Source organism: Dipteris shenzhenensis, chromosome 13, assembly GCF_047967505.1.
Source record: "Dipteris shenzhenensis isolate YYH24624 ecotype China chromosome 13, Dip_SZ_1.0, whole genome shotgun sequence".
NCBI classification, from domain to species: Eukaryota; Viridiplantae; Streptophyta; class Polypodiopsida; order Gleicheniales; family Dipteridaceae; genus Dipteris; species Dipteris shenzhenensis.
This window is the reverse complement of record NC_141608.1, coordinates 33,100,838-33,125,283: the sequence shown is the minus strand read 5'-3', so window position 1 is coordinate 33,125,283 and position 24,446 is coordinate 33,100,838. Positions and strand designations below refer to the sequence as shown.

The following is a 24,446-nucleotide window of genomic DNA, read 5'->3' as shown; positions in this document are numbered from 1 at the left end:
CTTCAATCGGCTTGCTCTAGTAGCGTGAGTTGTCTCCAACATTTGCTATAGTAGTGTGACTTGTCTCCAACCTTTTGCTACCACATCTGGTTGTAAACAACGTAGATGGCTTAAAGAGGAACATTTGTGTGTGAGAACACACCTAGCAAGTGGTACTATGGGCCCTATAAATAATTTTCTTCCTAGAACTAGTTAAGGGGTATGGATGAGTCAAACTAGAGGGTCCATGTATGAGTGCCTTGTAATCCATGAGTGGTAGTATGATGCTTTAATAAGGGCAACGCCTTGAAGACTCTTCAAGAACCCACCGTATAGGTGGGTTTCCTATCTTTAAGGCCTATTTTTAAGAGGAGTCCTCTCACAACTAGCTTGCCTAACATGACACTACACTAGATGTTAGCATCAATCATATTGACATCACCCTAATGTAAGGGCCAAATGATAGTTCTCCAAGCCACTGTAATAGTTATCTCATATGTGCTATTAAATGTAGATCGAAGGAAGCTCTGTACTCGTGAAGTTGATCAACATAAGAGCATATGTGCCAAGAAAAGGTTAACAAAACTTGGTTTACCACAAGGGTTGTGTAGCCTAGGTCCAAGGTGGTGGAAGTCCAATAAGAATCTTCCTCCTAATGTTACTATGAGTTGGAGGAAACTTTTGGGAGGGGGATATACCCACTCTTACTTGACAATCTAGGTATTTGGTTTAATGCATCTCTATCTGTCTAAAGATGAGATCACCTAACCATCGTCACCCATCCTTGCTTCACCATCCTAGTGTGTCTACATCAATTTGACCCAACGTCCAATTGAGCCATAAAAGGACATCACCTCAGCCCACAAAGAGACATAGAAATGAGGCAAGAAATCGTCCCTAGCAATTGGACCTAGAAATCTAAAAACTATCTGCTTTCCCATTTGTGTGGGAGCTTGGCTTTGAGTTGATCATAAACTGAAGAGACACTTACGATTTCTTTGACAAACCTATGCCAATGTCACCAAATATCCTCATTTTATTATAATTTCATGAATCCATTAATAATCCCAACCCTCATAACTCAAGGGTAGAACATAGATACATGAAAGACATTGAGGGTAGTGTAAATTGTAGTATCTAGATAGGGTTCGTAGGGCAAACCCTAACCCTAAGGGGCTCACATGTAGTTCACATGTATATATTCATGTTATGTTCAATACAACATGTTGTACAAGTAGCTATAACGTGTGCACTCCTCTCTCTCTCTCTCTCTCCCCCCCCCTTTATCATGGTATTACAACAGTATGTGCATGTGTGAGCATAGTGACCACATAGTGGAAGCATGTACAATGAGTATAGCTTATGCTCTTGTACATAAATGTGCATTTTCCCCTATTATGTTATAGATCATCCTTTGTCTTTGGGAACAAAGGCCAAATGATAGACTGAATGGATGAGGAAGGAAAGCCAAAAATAAGATGCCCACCTAAATCAAAGACTGGTTGATCAAAAGACAATTGCATGAAGAACTATGTGTATGACTACATGTCGAACATGTCAAAGCTAAACATGTCATGAGTCACCGTGGACTGTGACATACAAGAGTGTCATCAACCCAAAATTCCTTGTTTAGTGTACCAACCTGTGTTGCAACCTTTTCTTCCATCATATTTGAAGTTAAAACACTTACCATGTTCTTCCTTACTAAATGCCATCTTTATATTATCAAACATGTAGATGATCTATTTGAGTAGTTTTGACCCCATAATTTTAGCCTTGTTTGCAAAATTTTCATCCTATCAGCCATTTGACAACAACTGTGTTCATAACAATCAATGGATGCAACATTATACACATCTTGACGACAATATTTTCTCAAGAAAGCTGCATCCTTGCTGTGCCTCACTGTTTTCTTGGTTTTCCTTTGCATACCTTCTCTTTTGAGGTAAACTATAGTTCTACAATTGTCTATACCATTATTCTCTCCATCATAATATCCTTACCCATCCACCCTTGAACTGCTATTGCATCAACCTCTTTTATACTATCATTTCCATTGTTGAATTGATGCACATGGCCCAAGAGACTACCATAATCAACACATACATCTTAATGAGCATCTCTATTTTAATTGTTCTACATTCTCAAAAGTACGTTGCTTTATTGCCAACTAATCAAACTTACATGTGGCAAGTTTGAAACACTATTTGAACATGTATCCAACCGCTTCTCAATAATGATGCATAAGTGTGTTTCTTAGAATTCCCTAAAATTGATAGCTTCATGAGCATGAACTTCTTAAATCACTACATGTCCAAGTTTTTTAGACGTATCCTGATTCCATACGATCACTTTTTTTTGGCCTAGGACTAAGTGTTGGTGTTTCTTTAGAAGCTAAATTTCTAAATACGTCGTTCTTCGCGTGTGTTCGTTTGTGATTGGTGTATTTTTGCAGGTTTATGATTGCTATTTGTGTCCCCTTTTTTTCCTCCCGCTTTCTCTCTCTCTCTCTTCTTCTTCTTCTTCTTCTTCTTCTCTCTTCCAAGGCAGGCCTAATGAATTGTATTCATCTTGCTTTTCTTTGGGGGTCCTGTGGGTAATAGTTAAATAACAAGGGTGAGTGCTCAATTGAGCTCTTGGACGCCATGCTCACCTATGGTAGTGCGCAGATGCGAAGGAGCCCGATAAGAATGCTGAAGGTGGAGGACAAAGTCTTGGGAAGGGGAGGGCTGGAGCTTCACCGCAACTGGAGGGCTCCATCCTTACAAGAATAATGACGGGTGAGTGAGGCGTAAGGCGACGGTGGTGCAATTTGGTACTGTTTTCCTTCTTTTTTTATTGGTGCGCGAAGGCAATTGTGGTTTCCACACCTAAGCAACTCCGTGAACAACAATGACTAGTCGCGGTGAAGATGTAGAAAAGGGCAAGCTTCCCCTAAAATTTCAGCAGCAGCTGCCCTTTTGGGAATGAGCACTTGAATTTCAACCACCACAGCCCCATCACCATCAGTAATTACCTCTGAGAATTAAAATTACCGATAGAGTTATCAATGAATTCGTGTGCCGATGCAACAGTTGTTTCCGCCTAGGTCATCGGCAATCAAATACTCAAAGAGTTCATTCAATCCGGCATACATCATCTCCAATGCTCATACTGTGGTAATTGTGGATTGATGGGTTGTAAATCAGTCTGAATCCTACCAGTAAATCAAACGTTTTTGATATCCCATTCATGAGGAATCCCTCCAAAGGTCAACTATGACAACATCTAACCCAACTTGAATTGAAAATGGACAACTGGCTACTCTTCTGTGTCAATTTATGTGCAATAAATTTTCATGCACAAATATCTGAAGGCCAACTGCTCACACAATTTACAGTTACAGACCGTTGCTGTTGGGGAATATTTGAGAGCCATACAGGTACAGTGACAGTTACAGAACATCGCTCTCAAAAGGAAAATTTGACACTTCTTTTATAGTTACAAGGATAATGCTCTGAAGAGGCGCATACAACCTCATACAGGCCAATTAATTACACTCACAATGATCATACCAGAGCAGATTCATTCAAGCCCACTATCAAAACTTTTTTATTGTTGCCTCTTTCTGTTACAGAGCATCAAGCAAAATAAAGCAATACAGCGTGCCACAAATCCCATTAAAAATAGTATACCAAGGCATAATCCCCAGTGATTGAGGTCATAGCCTGCTCCAGCAAGGACAGCGCATCGTGTTATTAGCCAAACCCCTGAATACCTGCAAAAGAGGAGCAGCAATTGAATTACCAACTAAAGAGAACATCTGGATACACTAACAATGCGTTGTATTGTTAAATTCGTGTCGGACAACAGTTAACAGAATACAAAACTTTTGTTCTTAGCTAAATATGATGCTAAATATTGTTTTAGATTTGCTTAGTCATTGGGTGAAATGCTGAGCTTCCACCAATGAAGCTCCAAAAAATTCAATACAAATTCCAAACTTTTCAATTTGCAAAGTTGTTATTTACCTCCTAGCATTCGCAATTATATAAGCTTCTTGAACCCATCGAGTGTAAGTCCCATACTGAAGGACCTTGACGAGGCCAGAAGTGTCTTTCTTTGTTGCAATAAGGGTAAATATTATGGGAAGGAACACAGCCCACTGCAAATAAGTAGTTCAATCTGTCAGTATTATTTTTGTTAACTTAAAAACTAAAGTGCATGTAAACAGCATATAGCTATTGCCCAGCCATTAGTCCATTGTAGGTTCTGCATATAGTTGTGGTTATAAATACGCCAGCAACACATCTAATGACATGTCATTCGTGAGCATTGCAAGAAATCACTTAAGAGCCCTTTCATGGGAACTCTAGAAAAAGCCCTAGTCCCTGGCATGTAAAACAGCGTTAGCGATCAAGTCCATCCCCTACAACGTTGACAGATGTACTGGATGCAAACCTAAATGCATCTGTCTGTCAAAGATAGGGTTGACAAACTCCACAGAAACTTCTCATTCACAATAAATGTAGGGCATTCTTTGGTTATATTTGACTACCAGATGAAGGCAAAAGAAGACATTACATACCAACTGAGCCGGCCCGCTCTCAGTAGTGATTGCAAAGATATATGCAATCCCAGCCGCACAATAAATTAAGGCTACAGTGACAATATAATTCTCCACGAAGGATGACCTTGGATTATTGAAAAAGTAGAACATGGACAAGAAAAACACGGGCTTTATGAGTGTATTGAAATGGTCCACAGTGTCCTTGGCTAGGAAAAACGCTACCCGGTTGATACAGGAAGCACTTTCACGCCAAAAATGTAATTTATCATTTGTAAATGTTCTCAAGGCTGCAATCATGCAAAGGAGAGCTGCAATCAAGAAATACAAATTAGTGAGAGGCTTTGTATCCAAACACGTTCATCTGAAAGAAGACTTGAAATGGGAAAATGGGAAAGGAACAACATTCATATTCTATTTCAAGATCTGAAGGCACACAGGCACATCAAAAGAGAATAGGTGAGGAGGATTTACATAATGCAATAATAACGTAAGTATAACTGTTAGATCCCAGGCTAGTATCCTTAGTGGGAGTTATCAATCCCAAACAGGCTCCTGTCAGCAGCAGGATGAGATAATCTTGAGTCTGCAATTTGGCCTCTCGAAAGCGTTGCAATGAAAGCCTGAAACAATATTTAAACAAGTGAGTACAAGTACTCGTGAGCACTGCCTTCAATTGGTTCTGTCAAAGGAAAACAATTGTCAAGATGAATGAATGATTAATTTGCAACACCTATGATGGAAGCCCGTGTATAGGAAAGTTCGAATGATTCGCAAACTCACAGAGAGAGAGAGAGAGAGAGAGAGAGAGAGAGAGAATCAAAATAGTAAGGGGCCACGTGGTGAAAAATGGTGTGGGACACTTTTTTAAGAAAAGTGAAACGATAGCTCTGCCTGGAAGGCAGTGCTAAAAAAGGCATGAGCCACTTTAAGAGCCTTTGATAGATTATAACTTTGTAATAAATTGACAATTTATTTCCTTTTATCCATTTGCAAAATTGCATAGATCACTGCTTTCAATTCACAATATTTGCAAGTCAGATAAAATATTCACGAAGGAAAGAAGATAAAATATCATAAAGTCATCTGTTACCTCAAAATAATCAATTTGAATTGTTTCCAAAAGCCTGGGGTCCTGCGATTTGAAAAATCTTCAGTCCGACTGAAAGTGCTCTTGAAGTCATCCCAACGAAGCTCTAGGAAGAGCTTAAACTCCCCCCAAAGATCCTCTAAAAAAGATTTTCTCTTGCCTTGATTCCTCGCAGACTCATGATCTTCCCCTTCCTTCAGCTTTTCAGATGGTTGTTCAAGTTCCAGAACTGTGCCCTGTAGGTCTTCTGGAATATTGTAGCTATTGTATCGCATCCATTTAATCGGAAGGATTTTGGGATCAAAATTACGATTTCCTTCCGGTTTAGTGATACCTTCTAGAACATCCATGTAATGATCGGGAGGATTGATGCGCTCTGGAACAATAATGCCCATTACAGCAAAGTAATTCTCAATATCATCTACTGGACCCAGATATACGGTTCGCCCACCTTTTGCAAGAATCATGACATCATCAAACATTTTGAACAGACCATAGCTGCAAGCACAGGCCGATTTTTCAAAAGATGTTAAAAAAATGCTGAATGTGACCACAAACAAAGCAGCGAAGATTTTCCCTCTTCCCACACAACTAAGAGCCTAATCATATAAATCTCATCAGATCAACAAACATTTCATCCCATCAACGTTTATCATGAACCAACTTACATATGGAATGCAAGCATTTTTCAGCTTACAGATTTCTTTTCATAGCTTTCAAACAAGGTCTATAAATCTAGCACACCAATTAGATATAATTCAAGACGACCTTTAGACAGACGTGCATCCTATATAGTCTGCATATGGCCCACTTGTATAATTGAACCTTCTACTAATAACATAGGAGAAGTTGTCCAGAAGATCACACCAAGTCAAATTAAGGGTCTTGGCTCATGTAATGTTCAAACTAGTAAGAACAACTGTCGCGATACTGCATCTTTTCTTCAATATTAATCCGATATTAAGAAAATCATGTACATGGTAACTAGGAGATGCACTCTCCCATTATGCACAAACGAATTAATTTAGGAAGGCCCTGTGAATCACAAATATAGTTAACCTCTGTAGTGAATATATGTTTTGTTTTAAATACATGGTAACTAGGAGATGCACTCTCCCATTATGGACACACGGATTAATTTAGAAAGGCCTTGTGAATCACAAATATAAGTTAACATGCGGAACCTTGTAGTGAATATATGCCATGCCCACTCTTAAAACTAAAAGCTCACAAAAACAAGGCAAAAACAATCAATCACAATTAAGAAGGGTCCTTCAAACAAACAATTCCTTACATTAAAAAACATTCAAACACATTAGTCCGGCTGCATTGACAAAGCGACAGACTTTAAAAGCTTTCTATAGAACTGCTAAAACAAAGGAACATGAGGATCCATTGTCCCATGATGTGTAACACTAGGCATTATTGGGAAAATATAATAAACATACAACGAGTTCCAATTAAAAATGCCATATCAGAACATGCCCAAGATGTCCAAGACCAGTTTACCTGGGCTGATGAAGTACCACCCCTACATTTACACCTACACTTGCTTCCCGCCTCAAGGCCCTCAATACCAGTTGCGAAGATGTGCTATCCAGCCCAGATGTTGGTTCGTCTAGAATAAGAAGAGAGGGCTCCATCACCATTTCAAGTCCTACATTCACCCGTTTTCGTTGTCCTCCTGAGATTCCTCTTTTCTCAACTGTGCCCACTTGTGAATTGCGTATAGAGCCAAGCCCAAGAGCATCAATGATGCGCTCAACCACCAAAACCTTTTCTGCCTTCTGCATATTTACTGAAAGTCTAGACAATCAAGCAAATGAATAGTAGGAACGTTTAGTATATTTGACAGCATTCAGCTGAGACACTCTCTCTCGAAAAGATGTGATAAAAAAGAGGTAAGCCATTGAAGTATGTGGCATAGACCCATGGGATCTCTTGAGTCACAGGTGCAATTGACAATTAGCTTATTTCAGGAATAAGTGTATTGTAAGAAGTAAAAGCTAAACACAACCATTCCATTATTGCTTTTGTGACCCTCTCTAGAAAAAACCAAGCATGTGTGTGTGTGTGTGTTGAAACTTGAAAGGAGGGGTGGAGGTGTGTGTGTGTGTGTAAGGGGGGGGGGGAGAGACACCTGTAACGAGCACTGAACCAAAGGTTTTCTTCTACTGTCAAGTTTCCATGGACTATATCATCTTGTGGTACAAAGCCGATAACCTTTCTGTAACACCTTATAGGGTCTGGTTTTCCATTGATTAGAACGAGTCCAGTAGTGGTGCTGCTATGAACCTTGCCTGCTAAGGCATTTAAAAAGGTAGTCTTTCCCGCACCAGACGGTCCCATAACAGCTGTTACACGTCCTGGAGATAACTTCCCTGTCACATTGCAAAGGATTTTCTTCCCACTCCCTTTCAAGAAAAGGGACAGATCTTTAAAAGTTATCTCAATTTGCATACGCTTACTGTTTTTTTTGACTTCCAAACCTGCTTGCAAAATCACATCATCCCAACCCATTTGCTTATTTTGAAATGCTTTCTCTTTTTCAATTTGACCATAAGCGTATCTAAAAATCTGGCTTCTCGTGTGAGGTGCACGTAGCTTGCTCGTAGTAGCTCCTTGGCCTCCACTCGTTGGAAAATCCAGAGGGGGGACTTCAATAGGCTCATATAAGTCCTCCTCCAAGGGACGGTCTGTGTAATAAGGCTCACTTCTTTCTATCACTGGTCTAGAATATCCCTTCCCCTCATAATCGGATTTCTCCTCGTCTATCGTCCCAAATCTTTGGGGTACTTCGTTAGAACGCAGCAGACCTGGAGCTGCTAGTACTTGCATCTCTTCTGAGCCCCTTGAATGATGTCGTCGGGAAAGAGAGCGACTGAATCTTTTTGCTGCATCTACAGCAAACTTCCATCTCTCAACAGCATTTAGATGCTCCCTTGCCTGTTGTACTGCTTTTTCACGGGTCTTCATCTTACGCTTTTCACGGATATGCATCACTTGGTCTGAGCAGTTGTAGATGAGCAAAAGTATTGCAAGCAAGCCCACCTGTATTTCCACAAAAAAAATCTTGAGGTCTATACGAAAGGGTGAAGGAGAGGTTGAATAAAGTAAACAATATTGCCTCTAGTTTAAAAGAAACAGCAGTTTTATCATCTCCCAAGGGAATAAAAATAAGAAGGATTGTTATGAATCTTCAATTTCTTCTCTAGCGAGGGAGATTAAAAGCGGATTAGAATTAGTACAATAATGATGAGACCATAAGTTCGAAGATTCTGAGTTGTTGCCTCGGCATTACAAGACGTCAACTGGAAACATTCTGCAAAATTAAGCATGGGATGACTAAATATTCTCCTTTAAAAACTGGTGCGAAACTCTACTTCACTAGAGCACTCTGGGCCACACAAAAGATGATTTGTAGAACTTCACAGGGATTGCATAGGCTATGATTGGCTATAACCACATAATTGCATAATTAATTTTAACAATATAACAAAAAAAAACCTTCATTTATATAGCAAATCTGTGAACTTACTGATTGGTGCAGTTGATCCTTGTCTGCAGTAATATCTGCGAGAAATCAAGACCATCAACTTAGGAGCAATTAAATTAACAACACTTTTTCCTTAAAAACGTATAAACTCATGGAGGAGCTAAAAGTTTAATATTACCCATTGCCACACTGGCGAATGTCAGTTGTTGCAGGACAAAATGAGCCTGCCGGACAGAATGTCCCATTGGAATTGGATTGGTCTGCCCACAGATTTGCACCACCACATGAATAATTCTGACCAGGTGTTAGGCGATAATTGTATCTGAGAAAACATCATCCAATCAGTCAATTTATGTGTCAAACACGCACACACACACACACACACACAACCTTCATAAGACTAGATATATCCAATCTTACAAATTAACATTTCTTAAAGAACAAAGGAAAGAAGGAAGTTTGTAAGCACCTTTAGACAAAATTGTAAGTAATGAGAAAAATAAAAATTTAAAACAACTTAAAGCAAAGCTACGTGTCACCAAATTGTAAAGACTCGAAGCCCAAATACAAAGTTGACCTCTAATTTGACCATAGTAAAAAAAAATCATTTATTTTAATTATGGTCAAAGAGTTGGTCAGAGCATTGACCTCGGTCAAAGACACTTGACTTCAGTCAAAAAGGCCAAGAGGGTTGACTACAGTCAAAGAGCATTTGTGCTGATGGTAGATGGTGTCAAAATGACCTATTTGTGAATATATCTAGTCCACTACTAACCATTAGGTCATTCCAAGGATGCATGTTTGCTGCTCATGTATTGAGGGAGCATTCAAAGTGGACGAAAAACACTCTTGGATAAATGTGCATGACTAGTACTTCGTGGAAATAATGAAGACATGAAAGATAAAGTAAATCAAATACTTAAAAATGCATCTAGAAAGGGAAGTGCTTCCATTCACAGATTAGTTCTCACAAGAATTGAAATGAAGACATGAGCTGAAAGACTGAAAGTAATTAGGGAAAGAATAAAACTCTACACCGAAGCTCAATGGCGAGGCCCACCCTTTTGGGAACCAGAATGTACAATTGAAGCCTCTTCGATAGAAGAGAACTAGATGTCTCATGGACCCTGACATTTGAAGGGTCTAGACCCTTGTACCTTCTTCATCGTTTGCTTCCCTTTGTCTTTGCTGACTTAAATGTCTTTCTTCTGAACTGACAGAGATTTTTTTAAGTTGATTAGGGTTTTAGGCAGCTACAAGATGTTGCTAGTGCTTGTATACAAGGGCACATTGTTACACCCAGCATGTTGGAATGTTAGGGTCACCTTCGCAATTGTGAGGCCCAATATGAGGACAAGGGGAGGATGACATACACAGTTGGGACAGAGAGTGCAGCAGACTGGCTATCACATGGGCAGCAAACATATCTTCATATATCAGATCAGACAGAGATTTAAAGGTAGGGGAAGTTGATTAGGGTTTTAGGCAGCTACAAGATGTTGCTAATGCTTGTAGACAAGGGCACATTGTTACACCCAGCATGTTGGAATGTTAGGGTCACCTTCGCAATTGTGAGGCCCAATATGAGCAGGACATGGGGGAGGATGGCATACACAGTTGGGATAGAGAGGGTAGAATTAGGGTTGCCATGTGGGCAGCAGACTGGCTATCACATGGGCAGCAAACATATCTTCATATATCAGATCTGAGAGGGCGAACCTGTGACCAGCATGCAACAGGAACAGATTGTACAGCAGCACATAAGGACACCTGGTGCAGCACCAAGTACAAGCAAAACGGCAGCAATTGCGGGTCTTCATGGAGCATCCAGAGTGGCAGAAGATCTTGCATCTTTGCATGGTGGTCATGAAGAAGAACAGCGCACATACTGCTACAGGTCCTGGATTAAGAGCTGAATGGTGGGCTGTTGCAGGGCCAGAAAAGGTCAGCAAGCTGTGTAAGTATGTCGGCAAATGGGCTGGTTGAACAGCCAGCCATAAGCCTGCAGAAAGGGCCGTATATAGGCCATGGAACTGGAGCCTCAGGTCGGCTGACCTGCAGCATTTGTTTTTTCATGGAAAAGGAGCGCTTAATCGGGTTAAAAACTATCCTCACCTTTGAGAAATGATAGCTTCAAATGGGCGATCGTGCTCAAAACTTGGTGGAGAAAATTAGCCATAGATTTATAAGATGCTTATTTTGATGCATGTAACATTAATAAAGGGTGCAACAAACATGTTGAATATCTAAATCTAGCCCAATTTGGATTTGTCAATCAAGAGACATAGATTGTCAAAGTTTGGAAGTTTTTTAACATGGATTTTTCCCCCAAAAATTGAATGCCATGGTCCCCCAGATTTTTGTCCGAAATCCAAATGGGCACCACTCTCTGATGCAGATCTCCTCCAAACTGCCACGTGCCTTCACTGATAGACTTCAATGGCTGCTTCTGGTTGAGCTCTTCTTGCTGTTCCCTCATGACAGACTTGCGCTCTCCTTACTTCTCAAGCTTGGTATGCACCTAGATCTTCCCCAATACAGGCTCAGGGCTGCTCCACATTCAACTGAATGTTGCCTCCCAAGGAGCCCTTTTATAGGGCTAGGCAAGCCTAGACCAGCCGACCCAGTCAGCAGACTGGCCGACTGGATATTCTTTAAGTTTACAGACCAGGGTCAACCAACCTAGTTGGTAGGCAGCCAGGTCAGCAGTGTTTTTTTAAGCAAAACTTCCGCATCCAGACATCTTGTTTTCTTAGTTGGGGATTGCAAGAACATTCATCTACACATTGTATTAGTTTTGGTATAATCCAGACACATCAAAGCGGTGAAGGAGCTCAGAAATGATAGGCAGCTGGTTTCTCTCACCAAGAGGAAAATTATTGGTGGTCAGGAGGCCACAATCAGAGTGATAAGCAGAGGCAGCTGCATCAAGAGACTCTTTAAGAGGTAGGAGCAGCAGAAAGTGATCCATATGGTAGCTACTGCAAAGACAGAAGCCTTCCAGCAAGCGATGGCTGCAAAAAAGGGTTCAAATGAGTGGAAGCTGCTCATAAACCATAAACGGAGATAGGGTTACTGGGATCAATGACAGAGGAAATTAGGCATCTGAGACATGTGAGGAACATTGGCTGCCCCAATTGTTTGAAGAATGAAAAATAGGGTTCATCTGCCCTTGAATTGCCACTTGTTACCGAGATTGATGTATTGGATGCCCCAAAATCTATTCACCATTGTTGCTTCAGACCAAGGCAGAGACAAATGACTGACTGGAATTCACACTGCTTTTGATTATTACTAGGCTCCTATCCTGCCTCATGGCCTAATTGCTTCTTCATTTTTGCCTTGCCCTTTCATTGCATTGTTACTGGCTTATTTTAGTGACGCTAATTTCATTTTTCCATTTAGGTAGAGTAGCAGTCATTATAGTTACCTTGCGATTGTTCTCCTTTGTTAACTGGCTTGACATGGCTGTAACTGCCTTCTCCTAACTTTCCCTTGGCTGAAGTGCTTTTTGAGTTGCCCATCTCCTGCACTAAGAATCAACCTCTTCATCTCTTCTTAAGGTGATAACTCACTAAATTGCTCAAATTTGGGTGATGGGAGTCGTCATTAAGGTAGCAGCAAACTGTTGATGGAACAAAACATGGTCGTTATCTATCATCCCCCTTTCAATCAATGGTATCCCACTACAATTATCACAGACCAACATGCCTTCTTGCATTCTATAGGGCTAATCTTCACAGGTAGATGATAGTTGGTGGTGATCGTATCATAAATACTTTTGAGAGAATCCCATGCCTTTTGGGTTTTGGCATCTAAAAATGTATGGAATTGCCCTTTCTCCACTAAGATGTTAATATATGACTCCGCTTTCATGCTTCTTACCAAATCTCAGGTTCTCTTCATCCATGGCTTGTCTCTAATTCGCAAATCCAACAACATCAGGATGCTATCGATCTTATATTTCCCCATGCAATAATTCATCGCCTCTAACTTGCCGAATTCATTAAGCGTGCCGAGGTATCTCCAGCACCTAATAAAAAGCTGATTTGTATTGTCTTCAAAGGATACAATAGAAGGTTCTTTCCTCTAGAATAAAAAGTGCTTGAGGTTTTCCATCTCAAATAATTGAAAAGTAAAAAGCATCAAGCACAAAAGACTTCAACTTCAGTTGTCAAAATTTAAAAAAACAGGCATTCATTAATCCCACAATAATTTACGGGAGACATCAATATGTCTCCCTTTTCAAAAGGCATATGCAAGATGAGGAGTCAAGCCGGTGGATAAAGGAAATCCCAAGGGAAGGGAGAAGATACAAAAACTGCCAGACAATATAAGGAATGATACCATACACCTTGGGGTGTCATGCACCCTAGCACATAACAGAGAAACACAACATACAAGCTCTAAAACACAAAGGTCTACAAAGTCTCTTCAAGTGGCCACATATTTGGAAGTGGTCCTCGTATATTAGGAGAAATCTTAGACATAGCACACAAGCCGGCCAAACCTTGTCTTGATGCAAGAGCCTGGACTTGTAGTTGTTAATCTACCTGCAAAGCAGCAAGCTGTAAGCAACAAAGTGGTTGTACATGTTCCTTCTTCCATAGGCGCTGTTGGGAGCTACCTAGGAGCTACCCTCCCTAAGCTGACGTACTAATTGGTTTTCATGTTGTCCCATAGACTTCTTGGTCTTCCGTGGATGTTAATAGACTTTCTTTCTTTCTAGTGATTATTTTTTACTTTTGTATCATATCATATCCTCTCTCTCTCTCTGAAAATCATAAGAGAACTCCAAAATGCATTCATACTTCTAAACTTACAGACCTCAGTTAGAATACGCGCAACATAAAAAGAGGTTAAGGAGAGAAGGACATACGGAGAACATAATCCTGCAGTATAGCTGGATTTTGGACAATGAGCTCCCAATGGGCAAGCTGCCAAATGCCAGCAAAATTCTCATTAATGTCACTACTACTGGCATGGAACGTGTGATTAGTACCTAACATAATCCAAATCAGGAAACAAGTCTTCCCTTTTCTATAAATGATAAACCAAGTGAATTCCACGATTAACCTCGGCTATAATTGGATTCCTTTAAACAAATTCCAATCACTACATATCCCTTTCCCTTTTGATTCAGAGGAAGGTGCCCACAGCTGACTCAGTGAGCCTTTCCATGTTCCTGAAAACCCCCCTTCTCTCTCTCTCTCTCTCTCTCTCTCTCTCTCTCTCTCTCTCTCACACACACACACACACACACACATGTGAATGCATGTGTGTATCTATGGTTAGGTACTTACGAAGCATGCATGATAAACCTCGGGGACAGAAGAATCCTTCACAGCACTGCATTATAGAATTATCACTGCGTAAGGGAATAACGCTAGTGTTTTGATAAAGATCATCCACGTTAGGTACGCTGGTTTGTTGAGCTTTAGACCAGCCATCTTCACATCCTTGACTCCAATATGACTCATTGCAGTTAACATTTGAAATGGGATCAGATGCTGTGCCTGAATTGCTACTCTGAATAAGATTCACTAGAGAAGCTAAATAAGCTTTTATTTCCCCTCCACTGCAAATGTAGTCCAAAATAGCCCCTGAAACAAGCACCCTAAGATTGGTAAAGAATAAAACCTATATAACAATTGTTTGAAAAATCCTGGAGCAGCATAGTCAAATTACAACTAGATATCAGAATTGAAACAGTTGTGATCAACACAACTTCTTTAAAAGAATACAAATGGATCCTGAATGCAAAATGCACGAAAAGTCAGCTGAAAACTACATGACATCTATGCTAAAAACATTATTCACCACAAATAAGAGAAAACACCCGCTAAACATCTCCAACAAATTATGGGCAACCAATTTCTGCAACTGATTGATATATAACAGTAGTTTGAAAAATCCTGGAGCAGAATAGTCAAATATCAGAATTGAAACAAGTTAAGTATACCCATAAATCAGAAGTTGTGATCAGCACAAAATTCTTTAAAAGAATACAAATGGATCCTGAATGCAAAATGCTTGAAAAGTCTGCTAAAAACTACATGACATCTATGCTCAAAACATTATTCACCACAAATAAGAGGAATTCTCCCTTAAACATCTCCAACAAATTAAGGGCAACCAATTTCCGCAACTGATTGATTTCAATGCTATAAAATTACAGAGACACATGGCATGTTACACACAAACACTAGGAAAAAGACCTACATCATTCATTCCCAGGCCTATTTCAAGGTTTTACTGCGATCATATCCCAATTACATGCTTCAAGCTCAAACTTGAGACAGTACATGTTAGTTAACAAGAAGTGGTGGAAAAAGCTAAATGAAGTGAAGCAAAGCTTTTCACCTCCAAGGCCTTGATAAACTTAAAGTGAGACGCATAATTATTACGATAAGGACTTCACTAAAAGTGCAGAGGATAGAATTCTGGATGTTTATATTTTCCATTCTCTAAGTCACATGGGCGTTGCACATGAACATGTACTACATGGGCATTGTCAAATGTTGTCTGCCAGTTCTACATCACCTCAGATGAGAAATGTGATTGAGATGTCTTCTCACTACAGAAATTTCTTCTTGCATTTGCAAGTGCAATTCTAATTGACCCTTGGATTATGAGTTATGTGATTTAACCCTTACACGAAATCACAAACCATATACCCATCAAAATTGTAAGAGTAAAGGATTTCAGTATGCCTTGGATACGAAATTATGGCACTATATTTACTTAATGTGGACAATCTCAAAACAATGTACTACATTTTGTTACTATCAAACTTGCCTCAAGATTGGTTGATATGATGAATGCAAAGCACTCCGGAGGCATTAGCACTACAATGCCAAACAGTGGATGTAAACTAGGAATAGAGCACGAGAGTTCTTGGTGCGATGCATGTTTCTTGTACGTCATGAGCAAGAACACTTGAGCATCCTTAGTAGCAAAATCTCTAATAAATGTTCCATTGAGGAGATTGATATTTGCAAATCCTACTCTCAACAATCTACCCAACCATCTACGCCAATCCTCCCTCACAAGTTTCATGTTTTATCTCACAGCTACAAGATCTGCGAAAGTTGTCGTAGGCAGGGTAACTACCACACAGAGCATCTCCTATAATATGATATGCAATCTTGGCATGACAGGCTGCCTACCATTTTGCCCTCCATTTGGGATGTGCATTGATGTGCTGGCATCCTTTATCTACACTTAAGGGAGGGGGACTGTCGTCGTTAGAACAGACTACTAGCACTATCTTGTAGTGCGCAAACAAGATAATCTGATCTTAGACATAGCAAAGGCACATGAAGGCACTACAATTGTTTTCTCAAAGCCGCAATATGAAGTCAACTTGGCGAAATTAAGATCACAGTCATGAACAACATAATGACAATCACCTCCATCATGATACCTTCACTTTTGTAGGAGAGTAGGTGGGGGTTTTCAAAGCATGCATCTACTTGGGATGCATCTTTTCTGGGCCCAGATTCACAATGAAACCAGCTGCTCAGGCACATCTAATTAGCGGACACCCAACACTAGCGAGGTTGAAGGGAAGTGCTCTTAGGACCACTTTCATAGACACACAAACAAAATCCCTCCTATTTGATTCACTACTACATCCTGCAGATTGTATGGGTGCTCGTTGGCCAACAAGCTTGCAAGATATGAATGGAATGGCTTCAACAATTACCACCTAGAGGTTATGATGCTTGCATGCCTCATTCAAATTACGTAACCCACCCCACACACCATACTGCTGGCAAAGTTTGCAGCAACACCTCTATACACGGACATCTCATTTGATATCATCACTTACATAAACCACATTTGTCAACAAGGGAAGTTAAAGGCAGGTAGACGTAGGATAATAGTTCCCTCCATTTTGCTACTAAGGGCGATGGGAACAACCGGTTTGCACGTGTGACCAACAACATGGGAAAGAGACAGAGAGACAGAGAGAGAGAGAGAATGGAGGACCAAATCAACACATAAGATAGTATTGGCTATCACCTACATCACATGGAAGGCTAGAATGATCCACACCATACAAGGGGGGTGAACACCCAAAATGCCTTTGCATGTGCATTGAACGGACCTCAAATCCCCTTACCACGACCACTTGGCACTAGGATGGCATTCTGTAGAGAGCATTTCCTCCAATTGACCAAGGATGGTTTCATCCAGACCCTAGGGTACCTATAAACTCAACAATCAATCCAGTTTAATATGCCATGGGACAAGTTCCTGTCCCATCAGATACTAGAGTGATTGGCACTCACGTTCACGTATGATAGGCACATGATCGATCACTCTAGCATGAACAAACACTCAATTGGTCAATGCTTCCATTTTCAAATTCAAGGATGATCATGGTGGTCTAAGTCACATGACATTTATTCCATTAGTCTCATGGGCTTCTTTGGTCTTTTGCTCAATTTTCACATTTTCACCTTGAGAGAAGGCCAAGGCATGGGGACAAAGGGTCAAATGTTGCTTTGTGCATTACTTTTGACACAATGCCATGGGTTCGACTTTTCATACATCTAGGACTAGGGGTTTAGTCAGGACATTATGTGGCAGTCATGACACTCTATAAGCGGGTATTAGGCAGAGTTCGTACATCGGATGAGGATGTCATGGGTATGATTGGCATCAACCATCGATGATCTTTATCACCACCACTATTTGGACTGTACATTGATAAGTGTGAGTCATTTCATTCAGGCACTAGGTGGTGCTGGATCACCATCAATTGGATCTCCCGTCTTGATTCTCTATATGCAAATGATGTGGTCTTACTCTCCTCTTTTGTAGAGGGCCGCTAGCAACATCTAGACGCACCCCAGACTTTCTGTGAGACACATGATGCCTTTGGACCTTTTGCGATGTGCAAGGGATTGAGTCAGAGGCGTACTTCACCTTTAAATGCCCCATGTACTATGAGAACCGAGGACCACACCACTCCCTATTCAAGATGGATTCGGACTACTCTCGACTGTCCTAGTCCACACAATTAGAGACATGTGATAACTTTCTTACACAAGGCCTATTGACACAAGGATAGACTGCTCAAAGTGGAGACGAGATAAGGAGGTCTTGATGGAGCCCAACTGAAGTACGATCGTTGATTTCTTCATTGGACTACATGGACCAATGGCCATGGGGGAGACGATGCAGCTGAGACAAAAAGAGTATGAAATGATAGACCCGCTAGCATGTTGAGACACAAATGAAGACCGGAGGTATCCCCTCTCTACTCTCTAACTTAGGGAGGCAGACGACAGGGTGATAGTGGCACTTGCTAGGCAGCAAACCATTTCTCAGCACCAACAAAGGAGGAGAGCAGGCATAGGTAGGCTACCCAGACTGACCACAAGTAATGTCCTATCACTGATTTCATCTCTCGACGACTTTTTTCAAATATCCTGCGTCCCCCAATGGCCTTGCTCCCACACAACATACAGTGGACCCGACACATAGGTGGACAACTGACTAACTGGCTTCTTAATAGTGATCTTCCATGGCCTCTTGTAGGTTGATATGATTTGCTATCATGCATCCTTCCACACAGACATCACGATGTATCGAGCGATACATGTTCTCTACTTTTTTATGATCTCACATATCAATCTTGGGTGTGGATGCCCACCTTACTGTCTCCACCCCTTAGTTTTTCTTATTGTATCTAGGTTTTTCAATCTCGTGGATCCTTTGGTCTTTCAAAGGCTATCATAAACTCTCTCCCTCCCTCCCTCGTCTCTCTCTCTCTCTCTCTCTCTCTCTCTCTCTCTCACACACACACACACACACACACACACACACGTGCAAGACAATGAAAAGTGAGATTTATCTAAACTCTCTCTCTCCCTCCCTCCCTCCTCCCCCCCCCCCCCTCTCTCTCTCTCTCTCTCTCTCACACACACACACACACAAACACACACACACATGCATACAGACACGTGCGAGACAATGAAATGTGAGATTTATCTAAAGGCGATATTGGTGAACTCGAGCTTTACACAATCAACTTCAATGAAAGTAAGAGGTAGCAAAATGAAAGAGAGATTATATCTACATGAAACCAGGACACAAGACAACACCAATTGAAGGAGAGTTTATTTGACTAGGCAGCCAACATGTTCTAGAGATAGCTAGAGATGCACATCCGTGTTCTTCTCTATGGATGCTTGTCGATGGTTTACTCAATGGGGACTAGCCCAGCTCGCTTGCCAAGCATTTAGCACTCCAATCTTACCTGGGCAACAGTCGATGACACGTCTCCATTGGATGTATTGACTCTGATCTCCTGCTTCGTATCTCATGCTAGCCCTCTTTGGGCTTGGCACATAATTTCTCTTGGGCTTTCATGAACTGCTATTTGCACTCAAATGGCATTCATAGGCAGCCACTGTTGTTCATGATTGTATTCTGAGTCACTTGCGCCCTCATGAACTTTAAGACTCATATTCCATGCATGAGGAGTCGCTAAGAAATTTAGTCTTGCTACTTCACACTGTAGAGCCTACAGTCTGATTAGTATTTATTGATTATCGATCGTTCATTTTACACCAGTCTCAGGCATGTGGAAAAGTGTTCTCGCACAGAGATTAACCCTGCTATTCCTGTAGCCAAACTATTCTTGATCACATAGTTCTCCCTTGCCGGTGTTCATCTTCGTGGCTTCCACTTCCAAGATGCTTAGCATGGCATTCCTTTCTACATTAGTGATGCTAGTTGTCTCTAATGGGATCCATAGACAGATCTTCCATTTCACTAGTGGCAGATGTAGGCAGCTCCCTTCAGCATTTCCTGGTTGAAGTGCTTTGAGGAGCCTTCTTGGAGGCTATGGTCACACTTGGGTATAATTTCAGTGGGATCCAAGTGAGTACATATATCCTTTTCTCAACCTCTAGCATTGGCTAATTCAGCTTCCCAAGGAGCATTTTGAATATCCTTCTTTATTTTTACGATCATTCTTGGGGACTAAGAGACTTTACATCTTGTAATGTAACAACCACCTTCCCATAATGCATCGTATCTCAGTTTAATAAATAAATATGTACTAATAGCGTCTTCTGCTGTCTGAATTTACCTACAAGTAATGTTCCATAGCTATTTTCTAATTACAATATATGTAAGGCGACGAAGGCTAACCTTGTGTATCAAATAAGCAGGTGCTCAAGAATGTAAGATTTTCACTGAAATCGAACGCTGCGTTTCTCTCCTGCACCCTGAACACAATGGAGCGAAAAACCAGCCAATCTCATCAGAAGAGTCTGGGCTTATGCTTCGTGCTAGTCCAACTGCCAATTTAGCGCTCATCCAGTCAGCCATTGTCTGACAAACAAATCTTGTTAGCAGACGACCGACAGACAAGCGCCATCCTATAGATTAATTGCCCAGGGACACAAGAGTCAGCGCTTGCGTCTCAAAATTAGGCGCTGCTTTTCAGTTCCAAAGGACAGTCTTAAACAATCGTATTATGAAAGGTAGCATGGAAAATGCCTTACGCGTTACTGACGCAGAAGCTGAACTGTGCGGCGAATTTCTGCGTGTAGTCGTTTATAGTGTATTGGATATCTTTATACAGCTCCTGTTCACACGATTGCTGCGATGTTGAGCTCGAGAACGGTGTAAGGCAATCGGCAGGTAAAGCCGAGTTTCCATTGGGATTCGTTTGAGCAGCTGCTCTGGCTACGTAATTTGACAGGAGGATAACGAAAACGAAGATCAGAAGTTGCGGGATCAGCGTCATCTTGATCGAGTGATGCGGGATTGGGAAGCGCAAAGCCAGGATTGGACCTTCATGTTGTACCATCTGAAGAAGGGCGGGTGAATGAGATGATGCACAGGTACTACTACTGCTTCTGAAAGATGATGATACAGAGAAGTGGTGCGTCTGAAAGAGGAGGAAATGAGATGCGTAACAAACTAGTGATGATTCACGACTGCTTGTGAAAGATGATGATGATTAAGAAGGAGTGCTTCGGAAAGATGAGGAATCAGATGATTCAATCCGTCAAAACCAGAGATGATTCACAAGTGCGGCTGAAAGACGAGGGAAGAGATAAGATGAACGAGAGGAATGAGATGATTGATGGAGAAACGAAACAAACTAGAATCACAAGCTTGCAAGGAGGGTCAACGATTGTGATGGCGAGCAGGGGAAACGATAATTGCAAGCTTGTTTAAGGAAACGAAGGAAGGCGATTGAGAGGAGGGCGTTTCGGTTTACCAAAGAAATGCAGTCGGCAATCGATTGGATACACTCTCTCTCTACAAGGAAACACAGAGCCACAAGAGAGAGAAAAGAGAGAGCGCGCGCGCGCGCGCGCACGCTTGAGAAAACTCCAGGTTCATGAAGATTGATATGGTCAACTTTTTGTTTGCCCTCTATAGAGAGAGAGAGAGGGCTATCAAAATCAATTCCATCACCCCTTCCTCCCGGACCTTACCTAGTTCGTTTGCATTAGTCAGGCATCCGATAGGCATCCGAGCATCCGATCTCCTTTTTTTTCCTAAACCTTACTTGAACCCTACCAAAAGGCCTCCATGTGCCCAAGGTGAGAGAGAGAGAGAGAGAGAGAGAAATGGTCAAGATGCCCAAATGGGTATTTTAAAAGAGAGTTTTGTAGTGGTCAAAAAAGAGAGAGAGAGAGAGAGAGAGAGACAAATGCTCAAATGGGTATTTTAAGAGAGGTCCAAACTTGACTTGGTACCTACATATCGAAGAGATCAACCGACACATATCAACAACACACTTTTTTTTTTTGTTGAAATAACATCATTAGGTAACCTTGAGAAAGAGAGGTAGAGGGAGATAAGTGTGACACCACATGGCATGGACTAAATATTTAAACCCACAGAAAGCGACGTGTGTGTGTGTGTGTGTGTGTGTGTGTGTGAGAGAGAGAGAGAGAGAGAAGGGGGGGGATTGTATGTGTGGGGTGGGTGGGTAGGTGCATGTGTGTGTGTGCGCGCATGTGTGTATGTGTGTGTGTTTTGGTTTCACCCAAAAAAAATTGTTTTTGTGTGTGTGTGTGGTGAGAGAGAAGAGAGATGGGGGAGGGGGGGTGGGAGCATGTGGAGAGAGAGAGAGAGAGAGAGAGAGAGAGAGAGAGCAAGTGCAACACATAAAAATATCTTTTTGTAAAAAATAAAAGCCTGAATTTTCTTGTTTGGTAAGCAGGCACCGGTCACTATACCCAAAACCCAGGGGAAGAAAAACCGTCAAAAAACTCCCCAAAATCAAATAATTCCAATTATGGAATTTAGCTTCCAAGAAACCAACATCTGGGTAGGCCAAAAAACTTCTCTTTTAAAGAGAGAGAGAGAGAGAGAGAGCTCTTTTGGTTACGTCGAAGGCAAAGTGTGATACCTCGACAAGCCATCATAAATATAATGGCAAGGTCAAACAAGGTGGTGCTATTTGATGAGACTAAATAATGATAGTGGGGTCGACTGCTCTGTGTGTCCCTCTCATCCAATTTTCTCCATTTGTTGAGTCATCTTCATGCGAACCTCGTTTCCCGAGTCAAAAATCTTAATGAGAAACTAAATGACTTTGTCTAGCCTTGAATAGTTCATTTCACAAGGAGCAATCTTGAGCACTTGATAGTGACTTTCTCATGCAAATCAACATTAAACTTCACTTTTTGCCTGCAATGGCAAATTTTGATCAAAAGGCTTTTATCCCTTTTCCACCAACAAAGGCTACTATGACCTACAGAATATGTTAGAGAGCTTCCCGCACATGCTAATGCCAACCCCACTATCAGGCAAGTCTCATAGCCACATGGAGGGTTAGGGCTGGCTGAGAATGCTGGGCTGGCATTGCAACTCTAGCCCAACATCTTGAAATCTCAAGAGCTGGCTCAACCTTGCAATGCCCAAAGTTCCTCATTCGCTCAAACAGTTTGATGGCTGTGGGGTTGGCCGTAACAGCCTTCAAAATGTGCCCTGAGCTGCATCAAAGAAATGTTAAAACCTTCATGGGGCATCATTTCTGGAAATGGTGGCTAGCTACTGAGATTTCAACAGTCCCACCAGAGCAGGGAGATTCTCTTATGGATGCCTAGCGATAGATCTTGGGGTTGAGTCATAGATCTCTAAGCAAGGCCAAGGGGAAATTTCAGGCATGTTCTCTAGAGTGACACATTCTTGGAAATTTCCTTCTGGGAATGTCCGCCGAGGGGATCATTCCACTGGCCCCTTTGATCTTCCGCGATCTTAGTACCGAAAGGTAGCCTTAGTAATGAAACTCGTCTTCAAGAATTGAAATTACGATTTTTATTTTCTTCTCCCATATTTGGACATATTCCACATGCAACTACACTTTAACTTCCAGATAATCCCCCCCCTCTCTCTCTCACCCTAAAAATCCTCCTTTACTCTCTCTCTCTCTCTCTCTCTCATTCAAGTTTTTGAAAACGCGTGCCAAGTGCTCATCTAAATTGACGCATCATCTCCATCATCAGCCGCTTCTTTCTGCGTTTGAGTTGCTTCTATTTTACCTCCGCCATAGTCTTCCTTGAAAATGTCTGCCTCCCTTCTGGTTGCCTCCTCCTTCCTCCACGAAACGAACCCATCGCTCTATCTCTCTGCACATTTTTACGAATCATTCCTCCCAAATTGGACGACCCTTTCCGGGTTCCCGCCGCGGGAGACCATTTCAGAAAAGAATACCACTTCACTACAAACACGGCAAAACAGAGTGTCAAGGATGGCGAGGAGAGAAATCCGCCATCTGTCTCTGCAAGCTAAGAAAGTTTCCTTAATTAACAGAAATCAGCGTAACAGAGATTATAGGGAAGAGCATCGATGACGCAGTCAGCAAGGAAAGGATGCAAGGGCAACGTGAGGAGTGGCTGGCACCGCCCATCGCCAGAGGATCAGAGGGGGTCCCTTACCCAACAAGCAAACAAACGAAGTTAGATTCTCAGTGATGTCCATCGCCAAGTTGTAGAATGAATGTAGATCTTGCATATACGACTAGATCTTGCTTATAAGAGCGCATTCACACTGCCCAACATGTGCCCGAGGGCCGAAGTGCTTCCCAGCTTTGTGGGCAGTGGCCATCCAAAAAATATGTGCCGTGGGGCGCACCCATTACACACCAGACTCTTCGTGCTACCCAGAATGTGGTCTCCTCGTTTTTAGTGCTTCACGTATGGGTCAGTATCTGCTCGAGGATGAAAAATAGCGATTGGCTAAAGCTTCAGCACCAAAACTTGGAGGCAGGCCATGAGCGGGGATGTCGACTCCAACACGGAAGAAACCATCTCCAGCAGTATGTAAAGCAAGATTATGTTTTGCAC

The 24,446-nt window shown here is 41.6% G+C and overlaps 1 protein-coding gene across 2 annotated transcripts; it reads right to left on the bottom strand.

The window, feature by feature from the left end:
• Positions 1 to 3,261: 3,261 nt before the first annotated feature.
• Positions 3,262 to 21,392, bottom strand: LOC147895313 (ABC transporter G family member 28-like). 2 transcript variants are annotated; one of them, XM_087384291.1, is made up of 14 exons: positions 20,640 to 21,392; positions 20,284 to 20,360; positions 14,415 to 14,714; positions 13,991 to 14,048; positions 9,290 to 9,433; positions 9,154 to 9,188; positions 8,864 to 8,937; positions 7,756 to 8,666; positions 7,125 to 7,421; positions 5,619 to 6,113; positions 5,000 to 5,148; positions 4,547 to 4,836; positions 3,990 to 4,123; positions 3,262 to 3,736 (listed from the first exon to the last, which is right to left on the bottom strand). In XM_087384291.1, exons 1-14 carry the CDS (start codon positions 20,945 to 20,947, stop codon positions 3,571 to 3,573), a joined length of 3,438 nt encoding a protein of 1,145 aa, XP_087240417.1. In that variant the 5' UTR covers positions 20,948 to 21,392; the 3' UTR covers positions 3,262 to 3,570. The 2 variants fall into 2 exon arrangements, with proteins under 2 accessions (XP_087240417.1, XP_087240418.1); XM_087384292.1 differs by lacking the exons at positions 20,284 to 20,360; positions 20,640 to 21,392 and adding an exon at positions 15,074 to 15,164 and having other exon boundaries at positions 3,263 to 3,736.
• Between the last annotated feature and the right edge of the window lie 3,054 nt (positions 21,393 to 24,446).

Bases quoted from the DNA above. Each gene is read 5' to 3' on its own strand.
- LOC147895313 (XM_087384291.1), bottom strand. From the start codon at position 20,947: ATGGTACAACATGAAGGTCCAATCCTGGCTTTGCGCTTCCCAATCCCG. The intron at 9,189-9,289 runs GTAATATTAAAC...GATTTCTCGCAG, and splicing joins ATTCGCCAGTGTGGCAATGG to ATATTACTGCAGACAAGGAT. The intron at 8,667-8,863 runs GTACTAATTCTA...GTGGAAATACAG, and splicing joins CTTATGGTCTCATCATTATT to GTGGGCTTGCTTGCAATACT.